Source organism: Leptodactylus fuscus, chromosome 7 (genome assembly GCF_031893055.1).
Source record: "Leptodactylus fuscus isolate aLepFus1 chromosome 7, aLepFus1.hap2, whole genome shotgun sequence".
In the NCBI taxonomy this organism is placed as follows: Eukaryota; Metazoa; Chordata; class Amphibia; order Anura; family Leptodactylidae; genus Leptodactylus; species Leptodactylus fuscus.
In genome coordinates, this window is record NC_134271.1 from 113,741,044 (window position 1) to 113,762,161 (window position 21,118).

Sequence of the window (21,118 nt, forward strand, 5' to 3'; positions counted from 1 at the left end):
AAAAGATACATCTAGTACTCTACTAGCCTCAGGGAGAATGGCAAATGTTCAAGTTCATAACCGTATAATGTGAAAGAGTCAACAGTTTGTTTGGAAGGGATGAAAGGAGAAAGTTGCATCTGAAAAAAACCACAAGACATCTGGAACAGTGTCCTTTGCACAGACGAGACCAAAAATGGGGATGTGGCACACTGCCAGATTTGGCAAAAACCAAACACAATCACTGCATACCAACTGTCAAGTACAGTCATAGGAAGATGACAATTTGAACTTCTTTTGGCAGCCACAGGACATGACACCTTGCAAACATGCAAGTATTCAAGGGACAAATGTAAGGTCATCTATCCAACAAGACAAAGATCCCAAGTAAACCAGCAGATCTACAAAAGAACGGCTGAAAAATAAAAGAATCAAAATGTTGCAAAAGCCCAGTCTAAGTCCAGACCACAACCCAATTAAAATGCTGTGACAGGACATCAAGAGAGCAGCAAATAAACCAATGCCCATAAAATTAATGAACGGAAGCAACATTGTAAAGAAGAGTGGGCCAAGGTTCCTCCAGAAAGATCTGGGAGACTTAACAAGTCATTGAGAAAACTATTACTACAAGTTATTGCTGGTAAAGGTGATTCTACAAGTTATTAATTCATGGGGTGCATTTAGTTTTTCACACATTGCTTTTCCATTTTTGTTAAATAATGTTATATGTGAAATCTGTTGTGTGCTGTTGTTCATCTGACCCTCTAAGGGAATGTTCACACGACAGAAAATGAAGAGGAATTCCTCTTCATTTTCCGCCGCCGGCATCTTCACCCGTTGTCTAGCCGCGACGGGCTGCTCATGCAGTGCCTTGGCATTCTATTGCGGCATCCTGCTGCTGATTAGGCCCAGATGAATGGCCTAAGTTTGAGCCGCGAACTTCGTGGCCAAATCCGATGTGGATTCTGTAGCAAGATCGAGCGGGATGCTTTTTTTTTTCCTTCTGTGATCTTTTCTGGGTGGAACCTGCCCTGGATTCGGGGATGAAATCTTCCCCCAAATCCGTAGTAAAATTCTGCCATGTAAACACACCCTTAAAGGGGTTGACCACTTCAGACGACTTTCAGACCAATATATATATATTTTTAATTTTTTTTTTTTTTTTTTAATGTAGATTGTGAGCCCCACATAGGGCTCACAATCTACATTTTTCCCTATCAGTATGTCTTTTTGGAATATGGGATGGAAATCCATGCAAACACAGGGAGAACATACAAACTCCTTGCAGATGGCTTTTTGCCCTTGGCAGGATTTGAACACCAGGACCCAGCGCTGCAAGGCTGCAGTGCTAAGCACTGAGCCACCGTGTGGCCCCTACTTTCAGACCAATATACAAACCATAACATTTGTCTGTCAATATTGGTCTGAAAGTGGCCAACAGCTTTAAGGATATATATAATTTTTTTTTTTTTTTTTTAATTATACATACCATGACACTGCTTACATACTATTCCAACATTTCAGGTGTACATTAAATTCTTGCAAAATTCAACAGTTTATTTTATGCTCATTCTGATTTAGAAGTCCACTGGTTGGTCCTTCTCAGTGACTGACCTCAAGCTTTGCATATACAGATATCCTTATGTATACAGATAGCCATTAGTCACTAAGCAGGACTGTCCACTGAACTCATGAACCCAGAACAAAAAAAATAAAAAAATAATTCTGCTGAATCTTATCCCATAAAACTATATTCTATAACATGCCGTCTACAGACTGGACTGCAATACGATTTTTCATGAATGAATAGTACAAGTGAATACAACAAAATGTTGAACGAGGAGAAGAAGAGCCTGCTGGTCAATAGCAGAGATTACCATCCGCAGTGAAAATCTCCTGCATCTAGTAAGAACCACTATATAGAGGAAAGCCATAAATAAATGACTAAGCTGGCAACAGCCTCCTCCTTTACCCCTTGTAGACCTCAGTGTGTGAGGCTGGATATGGAGACTGGTGTTGTCAGTGATAACAGACTCATAAATGGAAAAGGAAAAACATTATTATTATTCACTTCTACTACTCATTTATGAAAAGTTATATCACTGGAGGTAGGCTTTAAAAGTTTGCATGCATGTTAAATGGGCTAAAACAATTAATGACATCCTAAAGAAACACTTCCAATATTAGATTGGGGGAGGGGGACATCTAGTACCCTCACTTATCGGCTGTTCTCGGCAACTGATACTCTGAGAAATTAGCAGGAATCAGACAGCTCTGTTCTCGGTGTTGTGGCTGAAATGAGTCACTGCAGCTAAAGTTCCATGATAATGAATTGGACCTGCAGTTCCAATGTTCGGCCACTACACAGAGAACGGCGCTGCTCCTTTCCTGTTTCATTCTCTGAGTATCAGCTGCTGAAAATAGCAGATTGGTGGGTGGTATCAGGTGTTGAACCCCACCAAGATGATCAAATATTTGTAGCCTAGTAAAACCCTTTAAGACCCCACGTAGCGGGCTGAAGCAAAATAAAAAAGTGCTGCAGGAAAAACCGTATCACTTTTTTTCCTGCAGTACTTTTCACAAAGTTTACAGAGGTTTCCTCTGCAGACGTTCTGCTTCCATTATACCAATAGAGAAACCTGCCATTTCCATAGGTATAATTGACATGCTACGATTACCAAAACGGCAACGGTTTTGGAAATCACAGCGTGTGCTGTGTGGATGGGATTCACTAGAATTTGCAGTGACTCTAAAACGCCACTTTTTTACACACTTTTTATACATGAGCCCCACAGTACTTGTTAGTAGAGGTGGATTTGTGTTCAGTGAGCTGTCAAGAGAGATCAGTAGTAAATTTTAAAAAGTAAAAATAAATATAATGAAAAAATGTAGACGTTAAATTCATCAACCAGAAAAGCTCCACATCTCCACATTCATACAGGGTTCTGGAATGGAAAAAATAGAAGTGAACTGCATCATTACCCAAAATGTGCTGCATTAAAACTTCCATGTCCCCAAGGTTACATAAGGCCTGCATACCAAGTTCATCGTGCAAACTGCTATTGCCTACGGCAGATGCATTGTCATGTGATGCCTCTAAGTGGACACTCCCATTTCTCACCAGCAAGGAGGCGCTAGCGCTGAGCACTGCAGCCTGGGAAGGGGGGCGGGACTGGACTTTGACCTGGGTTGATGGCTGCTGGCCTTGATGACCATCTTGAAGGCTACAAGAAAACAGTTATTGGGTAGACATTAAAGGGGGTAGTGAAACAAGACCTATGTGAAAAATTACCTGACCAGATCCTATCATAATGAAGATGCAAGTAAGCAAATCAATGTTTATTCTGTGCTGTGGACATAGCAAAAGGGCTGGGGGACAAATGTTAAAAAGAAGTAATACTTAAACATAATAGGCTAGTCTAGAGCAGCATCAATACAGCAGTATAGCATGGAAAGGCCCCCAAATGGTTGGTGACTGATCAAGCACTATATCAGACACACAGCTTAGGAGTCTGGTGTATTTAGGTGTACAGCGCTGCCCCCTTAGGGTGGTGACTGATGGCTGTGTGCCTGATGTACTGCTTGATAGTTCCTCCTAGAAATGCCCGAAATACTGTTACCTCATAACAGCCTATGAAAAGATCTCAGCTCCCTACCATCAGAGTAAAGAAAGTCTCACAAGTACCCGGCCCCGCAGATAGATTTAGGTCTTTCAGTGCTTTACCCTTAGCAAGATATGGCTGTTTCTGTCAATGTACAAAATAAGCTCTTTGGAGCAACAAAGGCATTGTCATTGCTCTAAAGTAGTAAGTGGGAAGGAAAAGCCCTTGTTGCCCCAAAGATATCATTTGCATATTAATAATTAAAAAAAAAGAGCGATATCTCAGCAACGGAGGCACCAATGCAAAGGGGAAACACCATTTGATTCAGGTGACTAACTTATTTGCAGGGCTGACTTGAATTGCCAGGTTCTTGTGACAGACTCCCTTTTATTATAACATAAGGAGTAGAGATGAGAGAGTACATTTGATCGAATACCTCCGCCGCATAGTTCTTGGCATAAAAAAAAGCGCCAGTAAAAATTTGATGCCCCTCCCACCTTCCCTGGAGCTTATTTACATCAAGAACTATGCGGAGGAGGTATTCTATCGAATATACTCGCTCACCTCTAGTAAGGAGGTACACTGTAATAGTAAATATATAGGTATTGCCATAAAGACTAACCAGAATACATACTTCTCTTACTCATTTTTAACTTGTCTCCATACAATTTCAAGCACTATCTAGCCCAGATAAAGCCTGGTGCTGTATAGGTCAGGATATATTTCATCTGCTGCTCAAATCTAGCAAATATGACCGCACACCGCTGCAGTAAGGTAGCGTAAGGGGTCTATTTAATATGTAGCATGGCATGAATAATTTACCCATATCAAAGCTGCAGGAAGTGCAAAGGTAGACGTACACAATAGAACCCGGCACTACTCCGCACACAATATCATTTGAGAGATTGGATGAAGAAGCCTGAAAATTATTTGTCAATGAGGACTGTTTGCTTGTGGCAATCTGCAGGTCTTATTATAGTGTAGAAGTGGGGCTAAATATTTTACTATCAAGCTAACGTCAATGGGGTTTCTCTATAGACTCAGATTACCTATTGAGGTACAATAAGTGGAAATACAACCACTGTAGCCTCTAACACTAGATCAGAATAACAGCTACTCCTATAAGTCCAGAGTTGTCTATACAGATGGCTAGCGACTGTCTATAAGGGGCCTCTGGAAAAGCCTGCTTGAGTAGTCAGGACAAAGTGGTGTGGCACTACCCTGGCATTTCCTATACATAAAATAGCAAAAAAAAAAAAAAAAAAGTCTTTCCTGAGAAAAAGATCACGTTAAAGGGAGACTATCAGATACTTTTTTTCTCCTGCACCCGGTAGCAGACTTACATAGTTGTGGAAACATACCAAATGTTGAAAAATTGACCTTTTAACACACATGCAAATGAGCCTGCAAGTGCTGAGTGAGTGGGTGGTCCTCAGTCATCCCGGTTCTTCGCCCTGGAGTTAACAGCTCCAGCAGTTTCTTAAATCAACCTGATCAATACTGAGATCACAAGTGATCCTGTGATGGTGCTCGAATTGTACTTTCCCTACTGTGGGCAGCGGCCTCAGTGACATCATAGGGGAAGCATAGTACAAGGTTTACCTAAGCACTTACCAGGCTTGGGACAGCCCACTAGGCACTTCCAAGCTCATTTGCATATGTGTTAATAGTTTGTTTGTAAGTCAAGAACCAATTTCCAAGAAAAAGCAGTGCGTTTCCACATCTATATCCACTACCTAGAGATTGGTGATGTTAATGGGCAGAAAATCCCCTAACCATGGTGTGGTTTACTGGGCAAAAAATATCCAACCAACTTCCTTTAACCCAAAAAATGTGAAAAAAAAAATCAAATAAAAAAAATTAAAAAAAAAAAATCACTGGTAAATAAACAGAACTCTCTATCTGACCTACGCCATTAAATTCTGAGAAAATTCTACAAATTCTATGTCAAATCTATCCTTCTCTTGCTCCATAACTGGGTAGTGATGCCATGGTGAGGTCTGACTCAAAAACGGTTACTAAAAAAACAAATGAAAATCTTTAGCAGATGACAGAATGGGCTTTATAGTTATTTGGCTTATTGGCTTTTTTTTTTGCTATATTAGGCAGGAACTGTTATGTAGGTTGCAAATGACTTCTTAGCATTAAATGACTGCTTTGCAGCAGATCCATGCAGATCACATGCTCACAGTGTCATGCAGAGAAAGCCAATATAGAAGGGGGGAGGGATCAAAGCAAGACTTATGTATTTCACGGTATTAGGATGACAGGTATGGGGAGTGGTGGGTGGAGCAAGCTCAGGGTAATGGTTAGAAGCCTGCGGCATGCCATATGATGGAACTTTGGAATACCATACCTGAGGGGTGATCCAATGAGCGATGCGGGAGGAGTGGGATTACTCCCTGCATTGTGCCTGCGCCGGACAGCCTGGCGCCTAAATGTGCTGCGTTCGCGCCGAAATGTTACAGTTTCCTCACTGGTGTGTGCTGCAGCAGCAAGACAGAGACTTCAGGTGAAAAACCAAACTAACTCCGATATAAGTATCCAAAATATTAACTTTAGGATTCTCCCCATTACCCTTATTTCAGAGACTGTTCTCTCTCTGTATGTTTATATTCCCTCTACACAAAACTACTTACATAAAGATAATAGTACATATAAAAAAAGAGTAATAATGAACATGAGCCTATAGGAACAACACATGAATGGCTTCTACATTGCAAACTTAGCAAATACAGGAATCAATAAATCATCTCTGGTCACACACGCTGCAATATTTTAGGACACATGAGGATTGGCAACAGTGTGTGCTGAGTAAGCAGGAGGAAAAGCTGGAAATTTAGTGACTCACTTTGAGGCTGGTAAATATAATCTGCACATAAGTGGGGATTGGTCTGTATATTAAATCATGTCGTCAACACATCAAAACTTAGAACAATGAAAACTACCACAAAAATGTTTCATGCAGAATGTCCAAAAACCATCACACAGCTGGGCTGTGCAAGTGAAAACAGACTGAAAAGGCAAGAACTGCTGAAAATAGTCAGCATGGACACAGCAATGCAATGGTCTGGAGCACAAAGAGATATTCCCAAATGACCAAGATACATATAAGGGATGCAATTATTGGGCCACGTCAATGACATCAGAGCCCGGGATCGATCAGACATGTTGAATTTCAATCCGCTTGGGGACCTGCCGAATGGAAACTTATCCGCATAAAAAAGCAGTTACCTAAGGAAACCCACAGACCCCATAGACTGTAATGGGGTCCGTGTGGTTTCCACACGAAAAATGCAGAGAGAAAAGTGCTGCCTGTAGGACTCTTCTCTCCGCCTATTTCATGTGGATAGGCGTACAGAATCCCCAAACAAAGATGTGAACCGGGCCTTACGCTAAAGTGGATATTCCTGACTTTTATGGTGGTTCAGAAAACAGACTAGTTCCCTGCATCTATTTTTGAAATCGCCATAAAAGCGAATAGAGAGACGCCTCTCCACACAGAGGCCCCCAATTCTTGAGACAGGCGTGGGTCCCAGGGATCGACAAACCTCTATGGATATGACAGATGGGAAAACATATTTAACACCAAAGCTTGTGAGTTGCAAATTCTGTGCACATTAATAAGTCTCCTACATAGTCAGATAAATACCTGGTAGCCCACAGATGCCACTAGAGAGTGCCTAGGTATTTAGGGCAATACGGTTTATAAATGAACCCAATAAATATTGGATAGTAAGTTCCTGTTCACCAGGTAGCTGCAGTTAGCAAGCCTTGTGCTCATCATATAAGGCTGCATCCCAACAACACAAAGTATTGATATTTATCTTTGTCCACTGCTGTAGCTTCTGGCACCTGGAGGTTGTCAGAACAGATCTGTGTGGAGTGCAGGAGTCAGACCCCACAGATCATATGCTAATGACAGATCGATATCAAAAATTCACTTCCTTTCTGATGAGACGTGAGCCTCATTCTCCAGCACAGCGGACACTTGCCCCAGTGTTTTCTAATAAGATTTATCTAGGACACATTTACTGTAGTCAGACATTGGAAATCACTGCAGAACACGGCAAAGCCAACCTTGACTGCATGAACTACAGAGACAAAGCAAAGATACAAAGTCAGATTTGTGGAGATGATGATCTGCACAAAACAAGGGTTAATTCACAAGAAAAGCAACAAATCTGTTATACAAGGAAATAAAGAACGCCGTAGCGGCTGGTAGTTCGCACTTCATTTACAAGGATAAAAAAAAAAAAAAATCTGCAAACTTGAAGGTAAAAAAAAACCTGACACCAGTGGGTAGAATAAAACATGTTACCTAAAATAAACTGTACAAAAGGAACAGTTAGGTTAGATATCCATGAAGAGCTTAAAAAAAGTGGGTGCTAAAATAAGCCTAGGAAAGACTTGCTGGCATCCAGTGCTGTGAATACAACAGATCTTTGGAAATTCTGAGATCCAGATGTGAGAAGACGTAACTCCATGTGTTATAAGTAGGAAAGTCCTAAATTAAAATATTGTGTGATTATTGTGTATTACAGAAAAAAGCAGAGACAGACCGTGATGCACTAGACTGGAAAAAAAATCCCAGGAGACAGGTAACCAATGTGCCAGACAAAATAATGGGACATGTTTGTCTACTAAAGCGGTTACGTTAGTCCATAGAAAAAAACTATGTAAAGTTGTCTCATAGGGTGGTATACCTGGCTCCTAAGGTCTGAAATATAAGTACGGGACTGTAATAGAGCTTAAAGTTACCCACTATCCTCTGCAGTCACCACCACAGGAGTTCATGTCCCTTTATGAGTAGAATGGATAGCAGCAGGTATGACCATCCCTCCATTTACTTCTATGGGACTGCTAAATTCTGAGTCCCATAGAAGAGAATACTGCAGTGGCCAGCCATGTATATAACCAAATCATTCACACAGGGTACTCAAGACCTATGGATAAGGGAAACTGGGGTAAGTGGAAACCCCCCCTTAAAAAGGAACCTGTCACATGAAAAATAGAGTTGAGTCTGCATGTTACATAGCAGGAGGGGCCTGGTACACCTGATACCCCTGTCATTTATTCATTGTCAGTCAGATAGCTCCGCCTCCTGGATGTCTCGGCATAGAAGAGCAGATACTTCAATGGATAAATGACAAGTTATATGGAATCTGTCTCCATACTTATCTAAACATCTGATCGGCTCCTCTTGCTCTATAACATGCTGCCTACAGAGTGAGCAAAGTTTGCTTTAAGGGTGGACAGCCTGCTAAGAGTAGCCCCAAAAATGATCAAAATGATCTCAAAGTGTCCAAAGAACTGGCGTATAGTATATAAAGGAACTTCTTGTTATAATGCAATCTGCCAAATAGTTAAAAAGGGAAGGATACATTTATTACTTTGCAAATATTCATAACATCCAGATGCTGTCCTTTATCCACTGCACAAGAAAATTAAATAAAAAGATTTGCCACAAGACAGATTTAAAAAAAAAAAAAGTAGTTAAACTATTTCTGCACATTACTACAACTCAGTGTAGAAGTAGACAAAATCAGAAAAAGTCACTGAAAATACTTTGGAAAGGGGAAAAGAGATCCAAAATAATGAAACCAGCAAGACTGGACAAAAAAAAAAAGAAAAAACACTGGTATATGTGCGTCTGGTATGTAGCACTACTGGTAATCGGTGCAGTGGTACACAAAATGTCTAAGTTCACACAGAGGAATTTGGTGTTGACTTTAAGGCGGATTCCACCTGAATATCAATGCCAAATTCCATCCTTAATCTGCCTTCCATTGGATTCCATGGTAGAGAGACCGAAGCAGGACAATGAGAAAAAAATAAGTGTCCTGCTCGATCTTTCCAGAGATTCCACAGCCAATTAGGCCACAGGACCAGCAAACACTCAACTGAATACGCCCACTCATCTTAGTGTAGACAGAAAGTATAAGAGGCATCAGAGATGGAAGGAACGCCCACCCCCCGACAGTGCAAGTCTATGGAAGAGTACTATCAGGCGGGGGGTGTTCATTACTGCCCAACAATAACTTTTCTGACCGAGGGGAGATATCAGCACCCATATCTCCAGCACCAGGTCGCACACCATGAATTCAGCGCACTGTCTGCTTTCTAGCAGTATATAATACTGCACATCTATGAGGACATGAAAGGTCCTATAACAAGATCTTCTGATTTAAGAAGTGGGCCATATTCTTGTGACACATTCACTTTAAATGGGAAGAAAGAAAAAAAAAAAGTTGAGGGTACACTTAAGGGTACATTTACACACTCAGGTTTTTGCCTGCAGTTTACACTCATACCTTTTGAGAATGGGGGCATCCTGCAGCTGCAGTGAATGGAGAGGTGCTCACACATATGCAGCTCTCTCCATTCACTTCTATATGAATGACAGCCAAATCCACTATTTTCTGTGGGACAACCTAATCATCTAATGTTAATGGGGTGTCTCAACTCTGGGTCTCCGAGTGAAAGGATTAGACCTCAACATGCCATCTCTTCTGTTCTCGGGTGAGATAAGCCACCGCCATAGTTATCTGGCAGCGGCTTTTCTTCTCTACCCGCTCAAAACACACCAAGCACAGCTGAGCCAATCCTGCATGTGAATGTGAGAGTTGGGAAATCTAGCTGTTACCGATCTGCAGTGTATGGTCACAAGCCTACGATTACCCAAAGATGCCAAGAGGGTTTTTGATAAGGATGACCTATTCTTTATAATTAAAGTTCTCCAAGCAAAACTTATTGAGAACTTTTCCTTTTGACATGTCAGCAATATCAGATTAGTGGGGTCCAATATCAGGCTACTCAACGGTTGATTGATCTTTGCAACCTCTGCGGTCGTGTGTGTGTGTGTGTGTGTATGTATGTGTATATATGTGTGTGTGTGTGTGTATATATATATATATATATATATATATATATATATATATATATATATTTATACACACACACAAACACGCACACGTTGTAGGGAGGTCATACAGGCAAGTGGAGGCCACACACACTACTGAGCCACATTTTGACATGTTTTAAGGAAATTACATCAAAGTTTGATCAGCCAGTACTGTGTTTTTCTGTTTTCAATTTTCTTTTTCTTTTTTTTTCTTTTTTGGGGGGGGGGGGGGAGAGACTCCAAAACCAGGCCTCCATTGGTTAATAAATTTGATTTCCATTGATGACTTATGTAATTTTGTTGTCATCACATTCACCTTTGTACAGAACAATGTATTCAATGAGAATATTTCATTCATTCAAATCTAGGATGTGTTATTGGAGGGTTCCCTTTATTTTTTGAGCAGTGTATATAGATTCTAATATATCTACACAGAGCAGGAAGCAGAAGGCACCATACACTATACCATCCAGAACAGTTTATAGATGGGGGTGCCAGTTGTTTGACTCCTAACAATTTGATATTGGTGACCTATTGTAAAGGACAGGGTATCCATATCAAAATCCCACACCCAAAATAACACTAAAATTGTAGCTCATTAAAGCTCAATGACATACCCCGACGGTCATCCAGCAAATTTTAGTATTCTGTTTTAAAGATATAAGCCACATTAGTTTCCAAGAAAATTAGGGCTTAGTTGCCAACTGGGCGTCAACACTGTGGCCCCTCTGATGCAACATCTATGAGCTGTATGTCATGTAGTGTTGTGGCCTGCTTGGCTTGGACATCCTAATGTACGCAAACACTAGACGTGGCTTATATGAGGAGTTGGATAAACACCATTAAAACGCTCAGAAAATAAATGTCTACCACCTTCCCCCAAGCAGATTCAGCCATCACTACTCCATTACAGTTATAAACATCAGACCTTTTGGGTGTATGTCAGTTTTGTAAATTTGGAAAACAACAACTTTGAAATGTTATGCAAGTGAAAGAGTCGGTGCACTGGTGGCGGGCCTTCAGCCCTGGGAGTACTGCTTTTGGTGGTTAAGTAGGATGGGTGAAGTTGCAGAAGCAGGAAGATCAACTCTCTATGCACAGGTTGGCACAGGCAGGAGCTGGAAGGGATCTGATCAGCAACAGCAGTGCTCCAGGGAGAGGAAAGCTCCGCCCACAGAGCACCAACTGCCTAATTTGCATAACACTTCAAGGTCGTTTCTCTTGAAATCTGCAAAAGTAACCTACATAAGATAGGTATGGATCACTGTAATGTTCTCTTTAACAGACTTGAGAAGGTGGAAGAACCCCTTTAAGCAGAACTCCAGTACCATATGCATTGTGACTAACATGCACACATAATAGGGTCCTCTGAAAAGAGTCCTATTTAACCTTATATAAGAAAAAGATTGCAAATAAATAAAACCATATGACTACTCTAAGTGAAATGTGCAGATTTACTAAGTCCTAAGGACAGACCACATACAATGAATAGAAGGATAAAACAAACAGGACTGAGAAGGGACACCCAACAATGCAGGCCAAGCATGCAACCAAGAGACAGAAGAACATAGTCACAATTAATAAGTCTATGTTGGTGCCATGTAAACATAACATACATTTGTATTCACACTTTCCTGTCCAATATGGTAGACATTTGTTGCATACACAGAGTACACACTCTCTTCTGCTCCTCTACTGACCTGGTTACTTACAACCACTCAGCTAAAATATTAACGTGAAAAACCTGCAGTACAACACAGCATTATATTACAATGCAAATGTATCTGCTCGAGTAAGGCGAGTTTCACGTGGCCAAGTTCAAGCCAGGAAGCTTGGTCGATGTATCGTTCAGCCCAAACCGTCCTCATTTGACCTGACAGACATGTTGAGTTCAGCACAGCTGAATTGCGTTCGGGTAGGTAAATCCAGCGGCCGCACGGCCCAACCCAAACTAGGCCATGTGAAAAAGCCCTAAAGGGAGTTTTGTTAGAGCCACTGCCCACATTAAACAAATGACTGCTCAAGGGCAGGAGTGAGAAACTTATCAGCAGAAATACCATAATCGATGTGGACAGAGGTGGAACTGCACAAAAAAAGAGAAAAAAAAAAAAACCCCACAACTTATTTAATTTGCAGATGAACCTCAAGTGCCCACTGGGATGTCCCGATGTGTTAAGTGCTCAATCTCTCCTCCACAAGCTCTGCTTTGTATCACCCCTTTGCTGTCCAATACCAGCCACTGTATTGCTGAAATATCGTACATGCGCAGTACTTTCCAGCCTTGGCACATCAACTAGAGTGAGACACTGTACACATGCATCACGAAATCCATAGCGTGTTGCACATGTACATGTAACGCAACAACACAGTGCTTGCACAAAAGTGACGGCAGACAGAAAGGGACTGGGGCACAGGGAAGGGATAAGAGGAGATACCAAGTACTTACTCATTTGTATATTGGGTAAAAGCGGTTTCTCTAATTACACCACAGTCCACATCAATAACAGTATATTTGGTAGTGGGTATCTTACCCTTACCAGGCACTGAAGTCTTTTCAATAGGGTCCAAAGCTCTCACAAACTGCCTTCAAAGATAGCAACCTTTGCCACCAGTATGAAGCCAATGTCAGCATTACATCATCATAATTCTATATAGCAATGTGTGACCTGTAAAGTATACCCTCCATATGACATACTACAGTCATATTGTATAGGGCCATTCCCTAAAACCATTTGTAGTAGAACTGCTTTAGTCTGAATGCTTAGCAACCACAGGAAAAATCCACAGGCTACAATCCCGTGTCACTCCAGCCTGTGCTCCAAAGATGCATGTTCAACATCTATAAACAGGCGCCTAGTTTGTTGATCGGCTCCTGAGGCAACCGTGAGGAATTTTATTTTCCTGCAGCAGCAGTTTTTCCTACAGAGAGTATACTAGGGAATGCCATTCAAAGTGCTCACCCAAATCAGAAGTGCACGCTACATTTCTGGTCTAGGATCAAATCAGCCATTCAGAACCACAAAACTCATTGTAGTCTTCATGTCTATAAAACAAATCCAGTGGCAAATGTATTTCCAGTAACATACCTGCAACTGCGGATTCTCTCTCTTCTACGTCCTGAAACGTAACCTGGCTGGGCAAACTATTTCTTGAGCGAGTTACAGACTCTAACTGTGACGCGCGACCTAGTAAAGACAGCTGATCTAGAACTTCCCCCTCTTTGGCCTCTAGATCTGACTTTGAAGTGGTTAATGGTTTGATGCTTTCAGGGGCTGCCAGTCTGTTTGGGTCACCCAGGCTAACTACAGTGCCACTGTCCAGGCTTAATACCCTGGCACGACTTTTTGTACCACTTGCACTTGAAGTCCTACGGTTGGAGCGCTTTTTGCCACTTCCTTCACAACTTAAGTGAGTTCGATGCGAGTCTGCTCCTTTTTCTTTGATGTGATATTTTGTCCTTAGAGCAGTATATCTGGCCTCAGGAGACTGGCATGAGTGCGAAGTAGTGCTGGAAGAGCTATCGCTGCTAAAACGGTGGGCCGACTGCACGCTTGAGGTCCTGCTCAAGTCGCTTTGGTCGCTAGAATCCTCGTCATGACAAAAACCAGTGCTGTGAGGTTTGGTATCAGCGATGCCTTGAAATGACACATATTCTTTGTGTCTACTGGCATCAAAACTGCTGGCTCTTTTTTTACCTGTCCGCCTCCTGCATGACTTATGAGAGGAGGATGTTCTGTGTATTAAACTGGATGATTTGGGTCGCACATCGCCATCTCGATGTTTAATACCCGTTTCCTTAAAGGGTCTCAAGTCTACTAAAATCACTGGTTTCTCGCCCGGGTCATCGTGATTAACCGAAAGCTTCCCAGGCAGCCAGTCAACTTGCGCAGTTAGTTCATTTGCATGGGGGTTCTTGTTTGCTTCTTCAGATGCCGACGAGCTAAGACCCCTTGGACTTTGCACATCATCAGATGTGTTGGCATCCTTGGCTTCCTGAGCTGAATTTCTTTCTACTGCAGTCCTTACACTACTAGTCCTTTTATCAGTAGCTGAACTATGCTCCTCCTCTGGGTCACTACAAAGGCCTCTCTTTACAGCACTTGCCTCCTCATGTTCAGATAAAATGCTCTCTACATGAGTGGAGCTCGTCTGTTCACTTTTATAGCTGCTAATGGTGCTATTTGTGTCCCTGTCTGTCCCGCTACAGTAGCTTTCTGTAGATCCACTACTCCTCGTGCTAAGGCTCCTTAAGCTATCCATGCTTTTGTCAGATTTCATGTGTTTCACACTACCATTCCTTGAAAGCTGCTGGGCTCCTTTGCTTTTGAGACAGTCTAATTGAAAAATCCCTGAAGCACAAGCGTTTTCTACAAGAGAATCTTTGGACCCAGAATGTGGTTTGGAAGCTTCAAGTTCACTAACAGGATCCAGCCCGCGCCTTTGTTGATAGAGTGGAAAGTCAGTGAGGGAAGTGTCTGGAAAAGCAACAGCAGAGCTTGAAGTCCTCGGGACACCTCTTGGTCTATGTTCTTTTCTATATGAATGCGAATGCAATGGAACAAGTGAAGCCATTTCTGTGTCACACGCGTTAGACAGAGACAGATCCACATGGTGATGGTGACTGTGTGTTGCAATTGAACCTTTGTCGCTGAAGTCCCTATTTAAGTCCTTGCCTCCGGATGATATAGAAGGCTGGATGGAGACAAAGGAGTCATTGGAGACCAGACGAAAAAGTTTCTGATCCACAGTTAAATCTGTAAAACAAAAAGATGAAAACTCAGCAAAGTGGTTGCGATTCTGCCAGGTCATCAGAGTCTTTAACCACATGAGACTGCGCAGTAAAAACAAAACAGAGAAATATGATGGATCTTAGTAAATGTCTATCATTGTTTTTACTAGTATTCATTGATATCTGTGTGAAATCATCCAGCATAGCGGTCACTGCCCCATCACAAATGATAGCAATGATGCAAGTATGAACAAGCCTTAAAGCGTTTACTCATTAAAGAGGAGCTTTCATGTCCTCGGGCATACACGGTTTTATATACCGCTAGAAAGCCAACAGTGCGCTGAATATACCGCTAGAAATCCTGACAGTCTAGCTGGGAACATCCTTCCTGCCAGTACTGTCCATAGTACTATACTGTCAGAGGAGGCGTTCCTTACCCCCCAGCCATGACACTGAGCTCTCATAGCTGTGGTGATACAGTAATACAGCAAGTGACCACTGAGATGGCTAACCGGGGCTGTAAAGTCAGGGGGCCAAACCACCAAATCCAACTACTCCTTTATAAATGGCTGACAGCCACCATCAATCAGAAGTAGCAAAGCTCTAATTTACTAAAGTGTCAGTGATTGAATAACTGTGAAAGTAAATATGTAACACTATACATCTAATTCTATTATGCAATGAATATTGTATGATTAATTAAAAATAACTAAACACTTTATTTTGAAGCTGGAGTCAACGTCTAACAACTCCTCTCTCAGATTTGACTCCATCCAAAATTGGTCCTAACTCCAACTCCACAACCCGGCTTCTAATTCCCTGCAGCAGCCATGGAGAGATAGCAGATAACACATTTAAGCCTATATTTCCCACACGTGCAATGAGGGTGGATTGGCATCTTAAGCTAGGCTCACAATAGCGTTTGGGTTTCCGTTCATTTTTCAAGTGGAATGGGGGACAGAATCCCTGAACGGCAACCGAGCGCTAGTGTGAATCTAGCCTTACACACACACTGATTATTTTGCTTTACCTTGGTCTTCACTTCCTTCTTTGCACAAACTATAGCTCTGGCCAAGGCTCAGACTGATATCATCTGAGGTCTTTGCATCTGTATCCCCTGCAGAGACAAGCAAGTGTCATACTATGTGTGTGGTGAATAGATGAAGTAAATATGGGCAACAATTGCAAACCTGAAAAGTTGAAATTTAAAAGAAATAAATAAAATCTGATTTACCAAATTATATATGGGCACTAACTATATGCCCTTTCAGGGCAATTCCATATAACCAAATTATCTTAGCTGATAAAAACATGAATGTAAAAGGCTGCAGCAAATTTGGAAGCGCAGAAGTAGATCCAAAAGACAGGTGGAGTATCAAAGGAGTGACATTTCCTATCTTACGGATTTATTCCAGCCTAATGAATACACTTTATTATACATGATCATACAATGAACACAAGATCTAAGCTCTATAAAAGCCCTGACTGTACTAAGACAATGCACACCAACCAAAAGTATAACCCTACACAGTTTAAAATAGAACACAACTTCTGATTTAAGAATATGGAAATAGTTAGGGGCTCCCCAGGAATTGGACAAACGCCTGTAAAAGGTGAGGAAGGAGTAACCTGTATTTAGAAAAAAAAAACAAAAATGAAAAAAAGAGAACAAAAACACTAATTTTTTCCTGGAACTCTGTCGTCTGCTGCTGACATCTGTTTGGGCATGCTGTACCCTCTGCTGAAATTCCTGCACTCCATGTAACCACAGAGACCAATCGGTCACAAATAAAGTGACACCAGCGGCAGACAATGGAGTGCATGATTTGTTTTTGGTTACATGTCTCTCAGCCAATTCCTGGACAACCCCTTTAAGAAAATAAAAACAAAAATGATTTGGTGCTATCAGAAAGCTATACAATAAATTACTGATCAATGGAGGTTCTCCCACCAAGTCCCCCATCACTAATCCTAAGATGGGGTGATGTGTTTGACTCCCATAATAATCTAGCAGAGAATATAAATGTGCCCCCACTATGTTCATTTTCAATGGAAGCAAAACAACCTCCAAATCTCATCAGGGTCAGTGGGAGTCTGAGCGATCAGACCCCCCACTAATCCACAATATATCAAAAACGGAAATTTATACTTAAATAATGAAATAAAACATTCCAGTCCTTCCACAATTAACCTCTTTTGTTCCCTTGATCTTATTTGTTCTTATGTGACAATTAAAATTCAAAAATATAAAAGACATTTTCTCTGGGTGTCCCAGGAGATCAGTCATGCCCCCTTCCTTATCCTCATTGAGTCATGGTGTAAAATTGGCCACACACAAGATACAAAGTTGGCCTTAATGGTGGATTTTGGCCATTTCGACAGACAATAGTTGGAAAAAAAAAAAATGACCACACACTGCTATTGTTTCCACATGCAAATATGGATATTTATTTCTCGTCAATAGAAAGTAATATTAACATATCACTGCTAGATTTGTGCATACCTTTACTTGTTGATGCAACTCCATATCTAGACATTCCAACCTATAGAGGACAGAAAAGAAAGGAATATTATCAATAAAATGTTTTACTAGAGTTTGTAAAACTTGGTTAAAAAAAAAAATGTCCATTTTCACTGAAAGGATGTTACTCATGGGTCGGGCTTTGGTAAAGGGTTGTGGCTGAGCATTCCTGGTATACGTAGCACTCATAAGTGTGGGAGATCTCTGGCAGCAGTGCCTCTTGGTTGTGAATCTACTGCACTACATCTCTGCCACCCAAAACATAAAATAGCACTAACTAAATGCAGTGGTGTAACAAGCCTGTTAGGCAATGCAATACAGCCTGAGCAATGACACAATGTACTGCACGCCGGCCATTGCCAACTTTTCCTGTAGAATACTTATATTGTCACAAACTGCTAAAATGTCACAAACTCTGCAACAGGAACTCCATGTTACACAGTTAAAACACTCAAATATATGGAGCAGTTGTTCAATTCACTTATGTGCCAAAAAAAAACGGAATATTGTACTGTGTTATCGCTGGTGGTCCATTGAGAATAAACAATGGCAGGTCAAGCAGATAATCATAAGTAAGGGGCTCCCCCAGTGGATAGATGCCAACTTGAAACAACAGAAATTCCCCTTTAAATATATAATTTGAAGCAGTAAAATTGGCTTAACTCTATGGAAAAGTCTGCCCAAATGACTTGCAAAGCATTTTTTTTTTTTTTTTTTTTAGCTGACAAGTCATAAGTCGGTTTATGATAGATACACTGTAAACTTATTGGTACAAGAGTTATCTTGTTTGATAGTATAGTTTATACCTGGTTACTTGGATCCAATCCAGAATAAGAATTCCTTGAACTGCATCCAACAGGAGGGGTGGCTTCTCTTACAAACTCCGACATCTCAATACCTCCACCAGGGTCACTGAGAGGGAAAAACAAAATGATATCTGATTAAATGAGATATACCATAAGTGCTACATAAAACATCTACCATACATAAAATGTAAATTAAACTAAATATCTTATTTTGTATTAGCATTGCCTAGGCTTGCAGTAACCAGCTTACAGCTGTACTACCCATATAGGTCCATGATAACACTTCAAACCTGCAGACTAGGAACACTACCTGGCAGCAAATTACGGTAATGCGATCCACATCAATGTCCTCTCTGGTACACACAGCACAATGATGTACCAACTGAGATCCTACTAAAGTGGACAATTCAAGGCACTAATGTTTCTAAATTCTAGTATGATCCTGTTCATTGGAAATGGGATGACACTGTCGTTTTCTGCTTCTGATACGCCTTGTTGCACAAACTATATACATCTGTATGAGTGTAAATTGTTAAAAAAAATTGCTTCCCTGTATAACCAGCCACTGAAGCATTATATATATACACTCACCGGCCACTTTATTAGGTACACCATGCTAGTAACGGGTTGGACCCCCTTTTGCCTTCAGAACTGCATCAATTCTTCGTGGCATAGATTCAACAAGGTGCTGGAAGCATTCCTCAGAGATTTTGGTCCATATTGACATGATGGCATCACACAGTTGCCGCAGATTTGTCGGCTGCACATCCATGATGCGAATCTCCCGTTCCACCACATCCCAAAGATGCTCTATTGGATTGAGATCTGGTGACTGTGGAGGCCATTGGAGTACAGTGAACTCATTGTCATGTTCAAGAAACCAGTCTGAGATGATTCCAGCTTTATGACATGGCGCATTATCCTGCTGAAAGTAGCCATCAGATGTTGGGTACATTGTGGTCATAAAGGGATGGACATGGTCAGCAACAATACTCAGGTAGGCTTTGGCGTTGCAACGATGCTCAATTGGTACCAAGGGGCCCAAAGAGTGCCAAGAAAATATTCCCCACACCATGACACCACCACCACCAGCCTGAACCGTTGATACAAGGCAGGATGGATCCATGCTTTCATGTTGTTGACGCCAAATTCTGACCCTACCATCCGAATGTCGCAGCAGAAATCCAGACTCATCAGACCAGGCAACGTTTTTCCAATCTTCAATTGTCCAATTTCAATGAGCTTGTGCAAATTGTAGCCTCAGTTTCCTGTTCTTAGCTGAAAGGAGTGGCACCCGGTGTGGTCTTCTGCTGCTGTAGCCCATCTGCCTCAAAGTTCGACGTACTGTGCGTTCAGAGATGCTCTTCTGGCTACCTTGGTTGTAACGGGTGGCTATTTGAGTCACTGTTGCCTTTCTATCAGCTCGAACCAGTCTGGCCATTCTCCTCTGACCTCTGGCATCAACAACGCATTTCCACCCACAGAACTGCCGCTCACTGGATGTTTTTTCTTTTTCGGACCATTCTCTGTAAACCCTAGAGATGGTTGTGCGTGAAAATCCCAGTAGATCAGCAGTTTCTGAAATACTCAGACCAGCCCTTCTGGCACCAACAACCATGCCACGTTCAAAGGCACTCAAATCACCTTTCTTCCCCATACTGATGCTCGGTTTGAACTGCAGGAGATTGTCTTGACCATGTCTACATGCCTAAATGCACTGAGTTGCCGCCATGTGATTGGCTGATTAGAAATTAAGTGTTAACGAGCAGTTGGACAGGTGTACCTAATAAAGTGGCCGGTGAGTGTGTATATATGTGTGTAATATATATATATATATATATATATATATATATATATATATATATATATATATATATATATATATATCACAGTTACACAATCATTACCACCACCATAGAAAGGAGGATGAATAGAAAAACGCAGTCCCTATTTCTGTTCAGAAGAGTGAGACAGGGTCCTCTTACCCAGGTCCATTGCTATCTTCTCTTCTGGCTGAGCTGTCACTACGTTCCGCCTTGGCCACCCTCTCCGTCAACTCACTGGCACTCCTCTCTACGATTTCTCCTTCATCCAGGGCCCTGTGTAGTCGGTAGTTTACAAGCTTTAACACTATGAAAACAGCTGCTACCACTGGGCAGTACACAGCTACAATCACCAGAGAAGAGGGAAGTGCCTGGGAAAAGACAAAAAGAGAAATGTAAGATACTGCACATTCTACACAGCAAAGCCACACATCAAATCTGTATGAACAGCATGAAGGTACTATGGGAAGAATATGCAAATCCGCCTTCCATGATGTAATTAGGAAGACAGTTGCTGCCTCATTGTTGCAAACCAATAGAGGGCGCTCACTGGAATGTGCAAGCCTGTCTTAAGACAGGATTCCAGTGAAATAACCCAATAATGGCTGCTCCCTTTAGCCTCATGCCCGACCTTCCAAGAGGCCTTTGTTTAGCAATGACGCTGGGATTATTACCAGGTTATAGTCTCTCAATCGAGGACAGCTGTTTCGATCTGGTTGGATCTCATCAGCCCGATGTAGAGAGGACTATAACC

The 21,118-nt window shown here is 41.6% G+C and overlaps 1 protein-coding gene across 5 annotated transcripts in view; it reads right to left on the bottom strand.

Annotated features, from left to right (window-relative positions):
• The window catches only part of PCNX1 (pecanex 1), a 75,931-nt gene that overhangs the window by 34,221 nt on the left and 20,592 nt on the right, over nt 1-21,118 (bottom strand). For 2 of the 5 annotated variants that reach the window (XM_075282859.1, XM_075282858.1), the window contains exons 2-8: nt 20,527-20,735; nt 18,542-18,647; nt 17,718-17,757; nt 16,245-16,331; nt 13,572-15,239; nt 5,938-6,067; nt 2,962-3,203 (exon numbers count right to left, since the gene is read on the bottom strand). In XM_075282859.1, the coding sequence (XP_075138960.1) occupies nt 2,962-3,203; nt 5,938-6,067; nt 13,572-15,239; nt 16,245-16,331; nt 17,718-17,757; nt 18,542-18,647; nt 20,527-20,735 (2,482 nt within the window). The remainder of the gene's footprint in view (nt 1-2,961; nt 3,204-5,937; nt 6,068-13,571; nt 15,240-16,244; nt 16,332-17,717; nt 17,758-18,541; nt 18,648-20,526; nt 20,736-21,118) is intronic. The other 3 variants (XM_075282863.1, XM_075282862.1, XM_075282861.1) reach the window with 2 other exon arrangements.